The 12,706-nt window shown below is 46.7% G+C and overlaps 1 protein-coding gene across 1 annotated transcript in view; it reads right to left on the bottom strand.

The window, feature by feature from the left end:
- Nucleotides 1–10,441, bottom strand: part of VOPP1 (VOPP1 WW domain binding protein) — a 108,401-nt gene extending 97,960 nt beyond the window's left edge. The window contains exon 1 of the mRNA XM_004739372.3: nt 10,181–10,441. Coding sequence (XP_004739429.1) covers nt 10,181–10,234 — 54 coding nt within the window. The 5' untranslated portion in view covers nt 10,235–10,441. The remainder of the gene's footprint in view (nt 1–10,180) is intronic.
- Nucleotides 10,442–12,706: the final 2,265 nt, after the last annotated feature.

The following is a 12,706-nucleotide window of genomic DNA, read 5'->3' as shown; positions in this document are numbered from 1 at the left end:
ACCAGAACCTGGCACTTCAAGGAGTATCTCCTGCATGTGCTGCATGCACCTTACTCCTGTGGTTGAGCCATGTTTGCCTTCAGTTCACTCAGTTACAATGGCTCTCTTTACCTATTGTAGGCGGTGTCTGGTCACTGCATCATTAAGGGGTCAGTCTGGGGCCACACTGGGCTTGTAGTTCTGTCAGACCAGATGCCTTTCCTCAGCCCATTTGCCAGGGCTGCAGTCACACTTAACTGCAGTGTGTCTCCCTGAGTTGTTCTCCTGAAAGGCTTTCACTGGTGGGCAGGGCCTGCAGTCAGACCAGGTGTCTACCCCAGTCCATCTCTTGGGGTTGTAGTGAGTTGCTGTGGTTGCAGTGAGTTGCAGAGTTGCTGTAGTCACAGCGATCTCTCTTTGTGCTGCTCCCTGTGAAGTTTTTGTTGGTGGGTGGGACTGGCAGTCAGACTGAATGTCTGACCCCAGCCCACTGCTGGGGCTGCAGTGGGACTGTTGTGTATGGTTATCTTCTCCTCTTGATCTTAAAAGCACTGGCCTTATGACTTCCCTGAGAGGAGTCACTTTGGAGTGCTGTTGGGCACTGCTGGGGCTGACTAAAGAATGAGAAGCCTCTGGAGCTGCTTTAGATAGGCTCCTGCCTAGTGGGGCTGGTTGGACAGGGAAGTCTGCAGGAGAATGTGGGAGTGCAGGTCACATGGTATTAGTTAGTAAGATGTATGCTGGTCTTCTTGCAGGATGAGACATGGAGCTGCTTTGGAGGGACTTCTGCCAAGTGGGGCTAGTTGGATGGGACAAGTCCATAGGAGAACATGGGGGCAGGGCATGTAGTATTAGCAAGGCCTATGCAGCTGCTTACTGGTACTGCTTGAAGGAGGAGATCTGACGAGCTGCTTTGATGGGACTTCTGTCAGGTAGGGTGGGTTGGACGGGGCAAATTCAAAGGAGAGCACAAGGTAGGACACATGGTGTTAACAAGCTATATGGAGAGTGTTCAAGCTGGTTCTTGCAGGTGTCTGGGTATTTAGTCCAGGCAGGGGGCGGTTGTGAGAAATGGCTTCTGCCAACTCTTTTATTCTTGGAGAAAAGTCTCACTGACTATAAAAACTCACAAAGTTAAGCCCCTCTGCTTTCAAAGTCAAATCTTATGGGGAGTCATCTTCACAGTGCAGGTCCCCTGTGTCTGGGGTACCTGGTGTGGGGTGTATTTCTGTTCCTTCTCCATGCTCCAGGCTCCATGGTACTCCTCCAATTAATGGTTCATCTCACTGGATAGTTTGGATCCTGATTGACCAGGACCATGCCCTTCCTACCATTTCTCAATGTGGCTTCTCTAAGATTCATTGTGGAGTGTCTGTTCTTCCAGTCTTCGGTTCATTTTCTGGGTTAGTTACACCAGTGTGGCTATTACTAGGTGTATCTGTTGTATGAGGTGAACTTAGGATCCTCCTACTCTGCCATCTTCCCAGACTCCTTGCCAACCCCTTTAGTCTCACAGGAGTAGGATGACTCCTGTCCAGAAGGCAGTCTCCAAGGGCAGTCATTCCCCACAGAGACGATCATGAGGCAAGCCTGAGAAGCCACCACAGTGATGGCCCCAAACACCCAACTCAGGGGACCAGTGTGAAGACCAGTTCCTTTCCTGCAAGGAAGTGGAAAAAGCATCAAGTGCATCAGGTAACCTGTGGTTTCAATTCCATGATGACAGAAACCTTTTCTCTATCTATGATTTGCCCTCCTGTGCAACTCAGGAAAATTGGAAATAAACATCAACTTCCACAAGGCTGAGTACCACATATTTTCACACCTCCTACCAAGAACTCAAAGCATGAAACAGACTTACTAATAAATCTTTACTTCAACCCAGCGCAGCGAGTTGTGGCACACACTTACTCACTCACTCCACTGACCATCTATCTCAGCAGGGCTTTGGACTGCACAGGTTAGTTTCCCACAGAATAATCTTGTAGGCAATGTGTTAATGGACTGTAAAAAAACTTCACTAACAGTGATTTAGCCACAATATTTATGTTAAGCAGTAGTTTTTTCAACCTTGTATTATGCAAAATAATGCCTCTTCTTCCCTTCAAAGATGTCCACCAACTAATGTCTGAAACCTGTATGTCACCTTACATGGCCAAAAGACTTTCCAAATGTGATTAAGTTGAGGATCTTGAGATGGAGAGATTATCCTGGCTAATTTGGGTAGGCACCATCTATTCTATTCACAAGAGCCTTTATAAGGGACACAAGGAGGCAGAAGTGAGCGAAATTTGAACATACTATTCTTTGAAGATGAAAGAAGGGACCAGCAATCATGGAATGGGTGCAGCCTTTAGAAACTAAAAAGGCAAGGAAACAGAGTATGCAGTAGAGCCTCCAGTAGGAATGCAGCCCAGCAGTCCTGCTGACACCCTAATTTTAGTGAGTCCAATGTAAGACATCTGATCTCCAGAACCTCAAGATAGTAAGTTTGTGTTGTTTTAAGCCATTGAGTTTGAGCTAATGTTACAGCAGTAACAGAAAACTAATACAGACCTCATAGCAAGTTTTTTTTTCCTTAGCACAATATCCTCACTCTTTTCCCAATGGCTCAATTTATGGGGATCTGCCCCATATCCTCCACTTTCTTCATTTTCCAATCCATGAACCCCCTTCTAATTTTATACCTTCCAGACTGACCCTAAATTAGCCATCTTAACAATAACCTCTAAGAATTCTCATGCTCCTGACATACTACCATGGTCCCAGCACCAATCCCAACTCTAGTAGCTACCTTCTCATTCCTCTGCTCCCTTGTCATTCAAAGGCAAGTCAGGACGCTTGGCTGTATCCACAGGACTATTAGAAATGTTCATTTAAATCTCAGCCAGCAATGTTCTGCAACGAAGAGGTATACACCATCTAAGTGGCCCTTCCCACAATACCTCTCTCAGACCTTTGCCATTACTTAAAGTTCAGATGCTTTCCAACTCGGCTTCTTGGATTACTTTAACAACAACAACAACAAGTATCTCACCCAGTTGCCCCACTAAACCTAAAATATTTCTACACCTTTCCCCTTGCTCACCTCCTCATTTCCCGACTCAAACCACATTCTCTTTCCTGAGGTAAACCTCTACATCCAGGCTCCTGCTCTCATTCCACACCCCCTCTTCCCATATCTGCTAAACTTTTCGGAACCAAGGTCCCCTAAAAGGTCTAACAGGTTCACAGACCACAAATGGGCAATTAAAATACCTCTGCTAGGAGGTCCTGAAAGTGGTTTGCCCAACTCTGGCACTTAACTCATACCCGAGGGGACAATTAGCATGGTCTTCCTAGACATCACCTAATCATCTTCAACTATGGTGGGAGTTCAAATGGAAAAGTAAGAGGGAAGGGAAACAACCAGAGATCATGTGGTGCCTTCGGGGACCCGTAGCAAACAGTTTAGTCTGGCTGGGCTGACTACAGACTGTCGTCTCATCATCAGAAGCACTGTGCACCTGTTAAAAAATAAAGATGCCTGGGGCCTGCCTAGAGACAATGTTCACAATCTGTTTATCCAGCCTACACAGAGTTGTCTCAAGTGGGGGATTTTCCCATGGACTCCCTCAACACTAAGGCACTTCTCTTTCTATAGGTGAATCACCTGAGTCGATGAGAGCTTAAGTAATTTACTCAAAGATTACCAGCCCATATACAAAGAGTTGAGATTCTACAACACATGGTCGTGTCATCATCTATTATGGTCTGAATGTTCACGTTCCCTCAAAATCCATATGTTGAAACCCTAATGCCTGATGTGCTGGTTTGGGGCCCCTAGGAGGTGTTTAAGGCCCTCGTGAATGAGATTAGTGCTCCTCTAAAAGGGATCCCACAGAGACCCCTTGCCCTTTCCACCAAGTGAGGACACAGCTAGAAGGTACTTCACTACAAGTCAGGAAGAGGGCCCTCACTAAGATTCAGCCATGCTGAAGCCTTGATCTTGGACTTCTCAGCCTCTGGAGCCATAAGAAATAAACTTCTGTTGTTTATACCAGTAGGTGGTATTTTGTTATAGCCTCCCAAATGGACTGAGACATCCAAGCAGATGCTGACAATTTTAACAAGATGACATGAAGAATGTAACGTGAAATATAATTAGAATAAATATATAGTCCTCAATTTCAGTTTTTAAAATTATAATAAATTATAATAAACATCTCCACAACTTTTGTGAGGATTTGTGGGTTACCCGGAGCCCATATTTAAAAGATTGAAGTGTCACTGAAAATTCAATGTGAATCTCTTGGCTTATCTTATCTGCATATGACAAGGTCCACACTAGGGCTGTGATAGAGCCAGTCAGTCACACCTATAGAACAGTGTGTCCTTATTGCTCAAATAAGTCACAGTGGGGAAGAGATAAGAGGCAAGCTAAAGGCTTCATGACAAAATATACTCACTACTGAACTCTCTCCTAAAGCAGTGCACCAACAACCCAGCCCACTTAAGTATGCGACATCTTTGATGACAAGATCACAGGAGAGTACAACAGATACCACAGGAACAGACAGCAATGACCTTGTAGATCTCACAGAGATGCAGTAGCTCATGAAGCCTATGGAAGGGACAAAAGAATCTGGTAGCTAAATCACTAACAATGACCAAAGGAGAAGGATATGAAATAAAAAAGATCAGGAGAAGCTAGAGGTGGGAATTGGGGGGGAAGGGTTGATTACTAGAATATAGAATTCTGAGGGAAAAAAAGACAAAAAACTTTATGATCATGCCTCTAATTTCCAATGTCGAGTGAAGACTATCCTATTATTCATCATAGATTTTTGTCAGAAAAATTAATCTCTCTCCCACCCCCAAAATGGATTCATAATTACAAAAATACTTAGATAAAATTAACTCATTTTTATAACTTGAGCTTTGCTTTTTCTCCCACTATTAACAACAAAATTTTGGCCCTTGTTTTAAACGGATTAGTTTTGACTTTTTCTAGGACCAATCAGTGAGAATTACTTGAGTCTAACAAAGTGACAGAGTTTTCAAAAGGCAGCTGTGAGGATGGTGAGAGGATTCAAAACCACGTCCTTGGAGAAATGACAGAAGGGAATGAACCTTGAGAAGAACACAGTGGGGACTATAATAGCTGTGGTCAAACACTGAGGGGTTGACACTGTGATTCTATTTCTTCTACAAGGCCCAAGAATGTAGAACTAGAACCAGGTAAAAACAACACAGTCATTTCTCCTCAACATAACAGAAAACTTAAACTACTGAGATTGTCCAAAAAACTGATGCATTGTTTTGAGAGATTTTAAGTTTCCGTCACTGCAGGTGTTCAAACAGATTAGAGCTAAGTCCTAGTACAGATGCTCACAACTAAACAATGACCTTCCCCTCTCCTACTGTAGATCCATTCAGTTCCTTCACCCATGATCATTACCCACTAATCTGTTTACTCATTCAAATATTTACGGAGTCCTGTTCTGTGGCAGGTCCTGTTCTAGGAGCTGGGGATATTTCGGTTAACAAAATGGAACAAACTTTTGCCCTTATAATGTAAATCCCATCATATTTTAGAGGTAATAGATACAGAGAAGGGAAGGAATTGGTCTGAGCAGGGAGGCTGGGATTTATACAGGGTGTCACTAAGGGTGACATGGGAGAGGCCTCATCAAGAAGAGATGACAAACACGAGTTCTAGGAAAATGAGCTGTCATCCTATGGCTAGATAATCACGTGACCACGAGCCTAATCCATGCACTTCTGGAGTCACGTCCCCCCAGCTGGCCTTTATAACCGTGCACAAAAGAAAGCAAGGGCCAGTTAGAGCCCCAAGTCTGGCTCTCCTCACATACCTGGGCCAGGCTTTCCCTACTTCAGAGCAAGTGCTAGCCACTGGGTTCATTTATCAGTGCCAGCTCTCATCCTCAGCACCCCGCCTCCCTTGTGCCTCTAAAGGAAACAAACTCCCCACAGTCTTCTTTTGCATTCAAATTGCACATTGCTCAGATTCCAAAAGGTCTACAAAGTGGGAGGGCTGAAAAGGTTAATGTCAGAGAACTGGGACCCAAGGGCTGCCACAACTGCTGGCATTCCAGGGCACAAGAGACATATGGCAAGGAACAAAAGAACAAACAAAAAAACCTTAAACACGACTTGGTTCTAATCTCTAGCCTCCCAGGTTCTAATCTCTAGCCTCTAACGTCATAGGACGTTAGAAAAATACTCAGTAATCCTCTTATTTTCCTTAGTTTCAAAAGACAGTGTTCACTTTTCAACCCTCTTTCTAGGAGAAGACCTCTCCCTTTTTTTAGCCTAAGAAGGGGTTGTTCTTCTGTGGCAACGACTTTGAAACACACGGAGCAGTCTCCCTTAAAGGCTTCCAGTTTGGGGTGCCAGGGGAGAAACAGAAAAATACTGATGCCAGTCCCTCCAGTCGGTAACCCAGCAGAGTTCATTCCCCCAGTGAACAGATCCAACAGAACACCCGGCACTTGCACTGGGCAGAGTTGTATTAAATAGTACACTGCATGTTTCTAGGCTCATTTCGGAGCCCTTGGAACAAACACGACAAAGTATATTATAAAAGTGTCAACAACCTGACCTCCAGAAAGTGACTGCAATAACAATATCTAGAAAATGAGGCACTCTGATAAAAAGCCCCTGAGAGGCCCATACCCCTAGAGCCTAATTACTCCCCAGGTTCAACTAAAGCACAATCAGACTTAAATTTTTTTTTTCTCTGGCTTCTAAGGTGCCACTGCAGCTCCATGAAGACCGCTGGGAATGACTTTCCCAGGGCTACCAGGAGACAGTCTAGCACTTTCAGTCTTTCTGGAGGCACTGTCCTCGGGGCCTCACAGGAGCCAGTGAGCAGAAGAGAAGCAGAGAACTTTGGAATTTTATTACCCAAAAAAGGCCCTGGGATTCCCTGATTCTGTGACCACATTCGTGACCTGGGTGCCTGGGACCTAAGCAGCTGGCAGAGTGACAGTGGGGGGAGGAGGGGGTTAGGGAGATATAATGAGCGGCCTCATCTGCTTTTCCTGCAATTCATAGGAAACTCTGAGATACCAGAAAGGAAAGGTCACTTCACTAATGAGCTTCTAAGAAGCCTCCCTGGGGAAGAGGCGGTGCTCTCAACAGCCTGTTGTTCCTACTTTAAAGCCCTCTCTAGGCTTTAGGGTGAGCCAATAACCAAATTTCCTGAGACAGTCCTGTGGACTGATGTCTGCTGCGCGGGCCCAGTTACTAAGAGCTTCTGATTTCATTCTCCCAAGCGTCACAGTTTGGACGCTAGATTACATGGGTCCCCTAAGGAAGTGTGACTGAACTCTAGAGCATATTTTGCTGGTTCACCTGCTTCATGGAACACAGATCTCTCCAAGCCCACCCCTGGCTTCAGGACACCCTATGTGCAAATCCTTGCCACGTCTCTGTGGTGTCCAGCAGTGGGAGAACCAGTAGCGCAGCACAGGGAGGCGGAGGCCAGCTGCCTGGGTTTCTATCTCAAGTCCCTCACATTTCACAGCAGCTGAGACTGTGGACAAGTTCTTCATAACATCTTCCCTTTGAAATAAAATGGCAAAAGAAGTCATTGCTAAGTTAATATTTGTAATCAGTTAATACTTGTAAAGTGCTTACTTAGACCAGCACCTGAAACAGGGTAAGTACTCTATAAATAATGTGCGATAAGTAAAAAATAAATATGTAGCCTTTATGTCTAACAGGTATGTGAATTTCTATAAAGGGATGGGGGGAGGGGGAGCCCTTTTCAAAACAGTTTCCGGTTGCCCTCCCTACTTAAGGATTTCTTGCTGCCTGGTCCCAGGTGGTGCTGGCTAGGAACAGAGTGCTGCAGGGCTGGAATGGAATGACTACTGCTAGGAGGATGCCCTTTTCCCCCCAGCAGCATATAATCAATTACAGTTAAACCCATTCAAGCAGAACAAAGAAATAGAGGCAACGCTCCTGGGCTCCTGGGTTGCCGTTGGCTGTCAGAAGTCCCCAAATATTTCCATCGGTAGGTATTTTTATGTGCTTAACGTGCAGAGAACTCTTTGCCTCCTCACATATCTGGTAAATGTGATTGCACACTTACGTATGTGATTCAGGACTTCGAGCATCAAAGGTGCTCTGACAACCGCCAATTTTAGATGAAATTCAGAGCAACCAATTTAAGATGAAAACATCTCAGTACCTATCTCATGCATAAAATTCCATGTGATGAACTATATTTAAAAAAATCTTACTTCCTCAGAGAGACACCTCTCCCCCAGAGACAAATCAGGTGCTTAGGATAATCATCTCATGAAAGTGGGCTACACCACACCGTTGTACTGAAAGCAGAAATTACCCATCATCTAGATATTTGACTTTGAGAACATCAGCTTAGTCATTTCGTTTTCACTGTTGTCACAGTTCTGCCTTTCATATCATCTCAACCTTTCAGACATGACTTGAACACTCTATTAAGATGAGAAATTCCTTTGGAAAGGAAGCTTCTTTGGAAAGCACTGGGTCCCTGAAGCAATCTCAGCTACATAACAGGGCACAGCACCACACACACTAAAGCCCAGGGAAAGGCAGGACAATGGAACGCTAGATAATTTTATCAAAAGCTGATTTGAAAAGGTGGCTGGGAGGCGGGCACTGCATGCATTAAGTACAGATTCATTGGTGTTTAGGGAAACAGCCCTTTCAGATTCACTTCCCCCATGTTCTGTCTGGTGAGTCACAGAGATGTGATACCTAAGGTTTTAAAATTCTCAACAAATGCAAAGAATGCATGTGAGGAGGCACCATACAAAAATACTAAATAAGAAACCAAAGAACAATAACATGGGCCTGGGTGGCTCCGTCAGTTAACCACCAGCCTTCACTCAGCTCAGTTCATGATCCCAGGGTCCTGGGATTCAGTTCCCCCATAGGGCTCCCTGCTCAAAGGGAAGTCGGCTTCTCCCTCTCCCTTTGCCCCTACCCCTGCTAGGGCACTTGCTCTCTCTCTCTCTCTCTCAAATAAATAAATAATCTTAAGGAAAAAACAAAAAGTCTGCCTGGAGCAAGAAGCTTTTCAAAACATCAACCTTACTTTCGAGTGCTAAGAAGACGTTCCCATCCAATATTTCCTAATAATCATCTTTTAATCAACTAAGAAAACCAAGTAATTTCCAGCACAGATACCCAACTATTAAAGTTTTACAGGCCTCTAAAATAGAAAACACAGAAAGGAGTATAAGTATTCATCACCCATTCACTCTGATTTCATTAATTTAATGCAAATTTCCTTCAAAGTAACGAAGACGAGCAGGGAATTGGACAAACCCTAAGTCAGACTCCACACCCCAGGATCCTACTAGCTCACCTTTTAAAAAACCCGCTTTAGAAAAAAGGGGGAGCCCCCCATTGGGGGGCGCAACTTCCCAGCCCCAGGGCAGGGCGGGGTGGGTTGGAGCGGCGGCGGGAGTGTTGATTTCACCGGGCGCTGCCGCTGCCAGTGGCTTCAACAAGTTCCCTCTCTAGGCTTCCAGAAAATCACGCCCAACACCCAAACTCTCCGCGGAATTTTTCTCTCCAAACTGGAGACCGTGCGCTTCATTTTCACGCTTAGGAATGCCTTCTCCTGCTCAGCGCGGCGACTTCCCTGCTATTCCGTGACATTTTCCCACAACTACGAGTCCGCGCGTTCGCACCTCCGCGCTCCCCCCACTCCAACCTCGAACCGCACGCGGCCTGGACACTGCGCCTGCGCCGCTCCCGGGACCACCGCCCCCTCCCCCGCCGCGCGGAACCCCCTCCTTCCCGCCCTCCTCGAGGGAACTTGGGGTACAACGCGTAAAGGTCACTCCTGAGTCCTCCAGACCGCCGCGACGAGCGAGGGAAAAAAGCCAACCCGGAGCGCGGGAGAAGGGGTGTGGGGAAGCGTAGGCGGTCTTGGGTGGGGAACAGGAGGGGAGGCCGGGGGGAGCCCGGGGGTGGGGGACGGATGGGACCTTGTCACCAGGATCCCCACACATTCAGCAGCCGGACTTATGCAGGTCCGCGAGCCTGTGGCTCTCCGCCGCTCGACCTCTCGGGTTCTCCCGGATGGTCTTTCGGGGGCGTCCCGGCACTGCACCCCGCTCGGCCCCCGGCATTGTTCGCGCTCCGCTAGCGCGTCTGAGAGGCGCCCGGGGAAGCGCGGCCCGGCCTCGGCCCCTACCTCCACGAGCAGCCCGAGCAGCAGCGCCGCCACCCTCCGGGGCAGGCGGCTCATGGCTCCGCGTCCTCTCCGGGTGTGCCCTGCTATCAAGTGGCGGGCGCGAGTCGGCAGCGGCACGTCCCCCGTGGGCCGGGCGAGAGGGCGGGGGGCGGGGCGGGGATTCGGACCCCGGGCCAGCCGGAGCTGGGGGCGCGCGGCGGCCGGCAGTTGCGAAGCCGAGACGCGCCGCGCCGCCCTGGCTGCTCTCCGCCCAACGCTCCGCCCCCCGGCTCGCGCGCGCTCCCGGCACGCCCGCTTGGGCACGCGCCCGCGGGCACCGCGGTCCCAGCCCGGGCTGGAAACGCGGCTGCTGGGCGCCCGGGTGTGCGACGCCTGGAGGCGCCCGCCCGCAGCCGGGATAGGGCTTGCGGGGCCAGGCGGGTGGGAGAGGAGCTGTCAGGTGTCTCCTCCCTCGATCGAGACCGTCCTGTCACGCTCGAACAGACCCAGGGAGGTTTTTAACAGAAGCCAAGTCTTCGCGTGCTGAAGCTTGTTTCGGAGGGAGGTGGCTGTAGAGGAACCTGTCGCTGCGTCTGGCATCCAGGGCTTCTCTGTTCTTCGCTCTCCCTCCTCTTCCTACCGAGAGTGCACTCTGCCCACTTGTGACAGAAAGGACAGCCCAAGGGAGAGGGAGCCCGACTGTGAATAGAAGGCTCCTTACACCTCACTTCTCATTAAGATGTCGGTGCTTTCTCGGTCTGCATCCTTCTCCCCTGCTCCTGCCTGGCTCCGCCGCAATCGGTCCCACGTTACCGTCTGCCCTCCCCCTGCTGAGTGTGGATGTCCTTCAACTCTGCTGAACCACCTTGCCACGTCCACTACCTGGCACCCACCATTTTTTTTCTTTTTCACAAAGTGGCTCAGATCCCAGCTCATCAGTAATGCAACAAGCTTTATTGAACTTGTAAGATGTACCAGACCCTGAGCAGGAGGGCCAGTGTGTAGAGGTGGGCTCCTTGAAAACTTACGCCTGAAGTTTAAAGGGATAGTCACTTAGTTGACTATGACACATACAGGGTGCTGAGTGGAGACACCAAGGGGTCAAGGGTAATAAAGGGCGTAAATAATGTGGTTGAAGTTGGCTGTTATTCCCAAGCCATGAAAATAGGAGATAATGTTATCCAATCAAAAGCATATGCGGGCAGAAACGTAATATTGACAGGGGCTTGCATCATCGGGGCTTGGTACAACCTGAATGTGTGAATACACAGTGACCTGTGGGATTGACTGCCTTCGTGGGCTGCAGACTGAGCCACCACAGCCCCAGATACTACGGCTGAATTTCCTGATGAAAACCTTGCTGAACTACACCACCGAAAGAAGACTATGAAAAGAAGGTCAACTCCAGAACTTGTATGGGATCAAGATAACAGTTTGTCTTTGACCACTACCTTTTGAAAGGGCCACAGTGTTCCTCCCCCCTGCCCCAGTATTTTTATTAGGGATTCCTGCCACCATATTAACATATAAAACAATCTGGATGTTGACATAGAAATGCATATTTTTATATTTTTACTATACAATGATAAGGCTCCAATCAGAGGTAACATGGCCCCCATTTCTCTAGTATTTCAATGAAATCACCTTTTGATTTCTTCCCAGAGTTGTCTTTATAAATATTAGGCAAACCACAAAATATATTCCAAATATATAACATTTTACAGTATGTTCCAAGCACAGACAGAAACACATGATACTTTACCTACATTTTTTTCCAAGATCCAACTTGCATTAGCACTAAAGACAAAATTGTGTGTGTGTGTATGTATTTGCCATATATATGTGTATATAAAACCACAAATGTACACACGGTTGTTTTCATGGAATTTGAAACCTTTGAGACTGGGTTTTATCCCATGATATCCGAGAGGGAACAGGAATAATAACATGTCACAAACTCCTCAAACTGGGGAAAAATAAACACAGCTATGTATTAAGAGCATATCAGTTGTGTGTATACGAATACACACATATATACAGATTCATATATAAACACAGCTATAGCAATAATACGATATATACACATACTCACATACTTGCTTTGAATTCTGTATCTCACTATATTATATACTCTCCATCTTTGGAAGCACCCTTCTCCTCTTTTGATCCAGCCAGCTGGAGACTCTCTCCTAACAAAACTGAAGTGGGTATTTCTAAAATGCTGATTCTATTCTGAATGCCACAAAAAGGTATTTCAGGATCCCAGTTTTATGTTTGGTGGCTATTGCTTAAATTCAGTAGACCCTATTCTTTTAATTCCTTCACCTAAAAACATTTCTATTCAGTAATGATGTTTCTGCCTTAAAGAGATGTTAGCTGGAAATGTTAAAATATATTGATTACTCCCCAATATACATCTACATGGTTGGATTATGAGTAGTATTTATCCCGTCAGTATTTTTCAGTGTTTTATGATGGGCAATATATTACATACTTCCATAATTTAAAAAAAAATTACTTTAAACTTAACAGTTCACAGAATAATAC

The sequence above is a fragment of the Mustela putorius genome, unplaced genomic scaffold (genome assembly GCF_011764305.1).
Source record: "Mustela putorius furo isolate JIRA1106 unplaced genomic scaffold, ASM1176430v1.1 tig00003845_pilon_pilon_pilon, whole genome shotgun sequence".
NCBI classification, from domain to species: domain Eukaryota; kingdom Metazoa; phylum Chordata; class Mammalia; order Carnivora; family Mustelidae; genus Mustela; species Mustela putorius.
The sequence above is the reverse complement of the archived record's forward strand: the minus strand, read 5'-3'. Positions and strand labels throughout refer to the sequence as shown.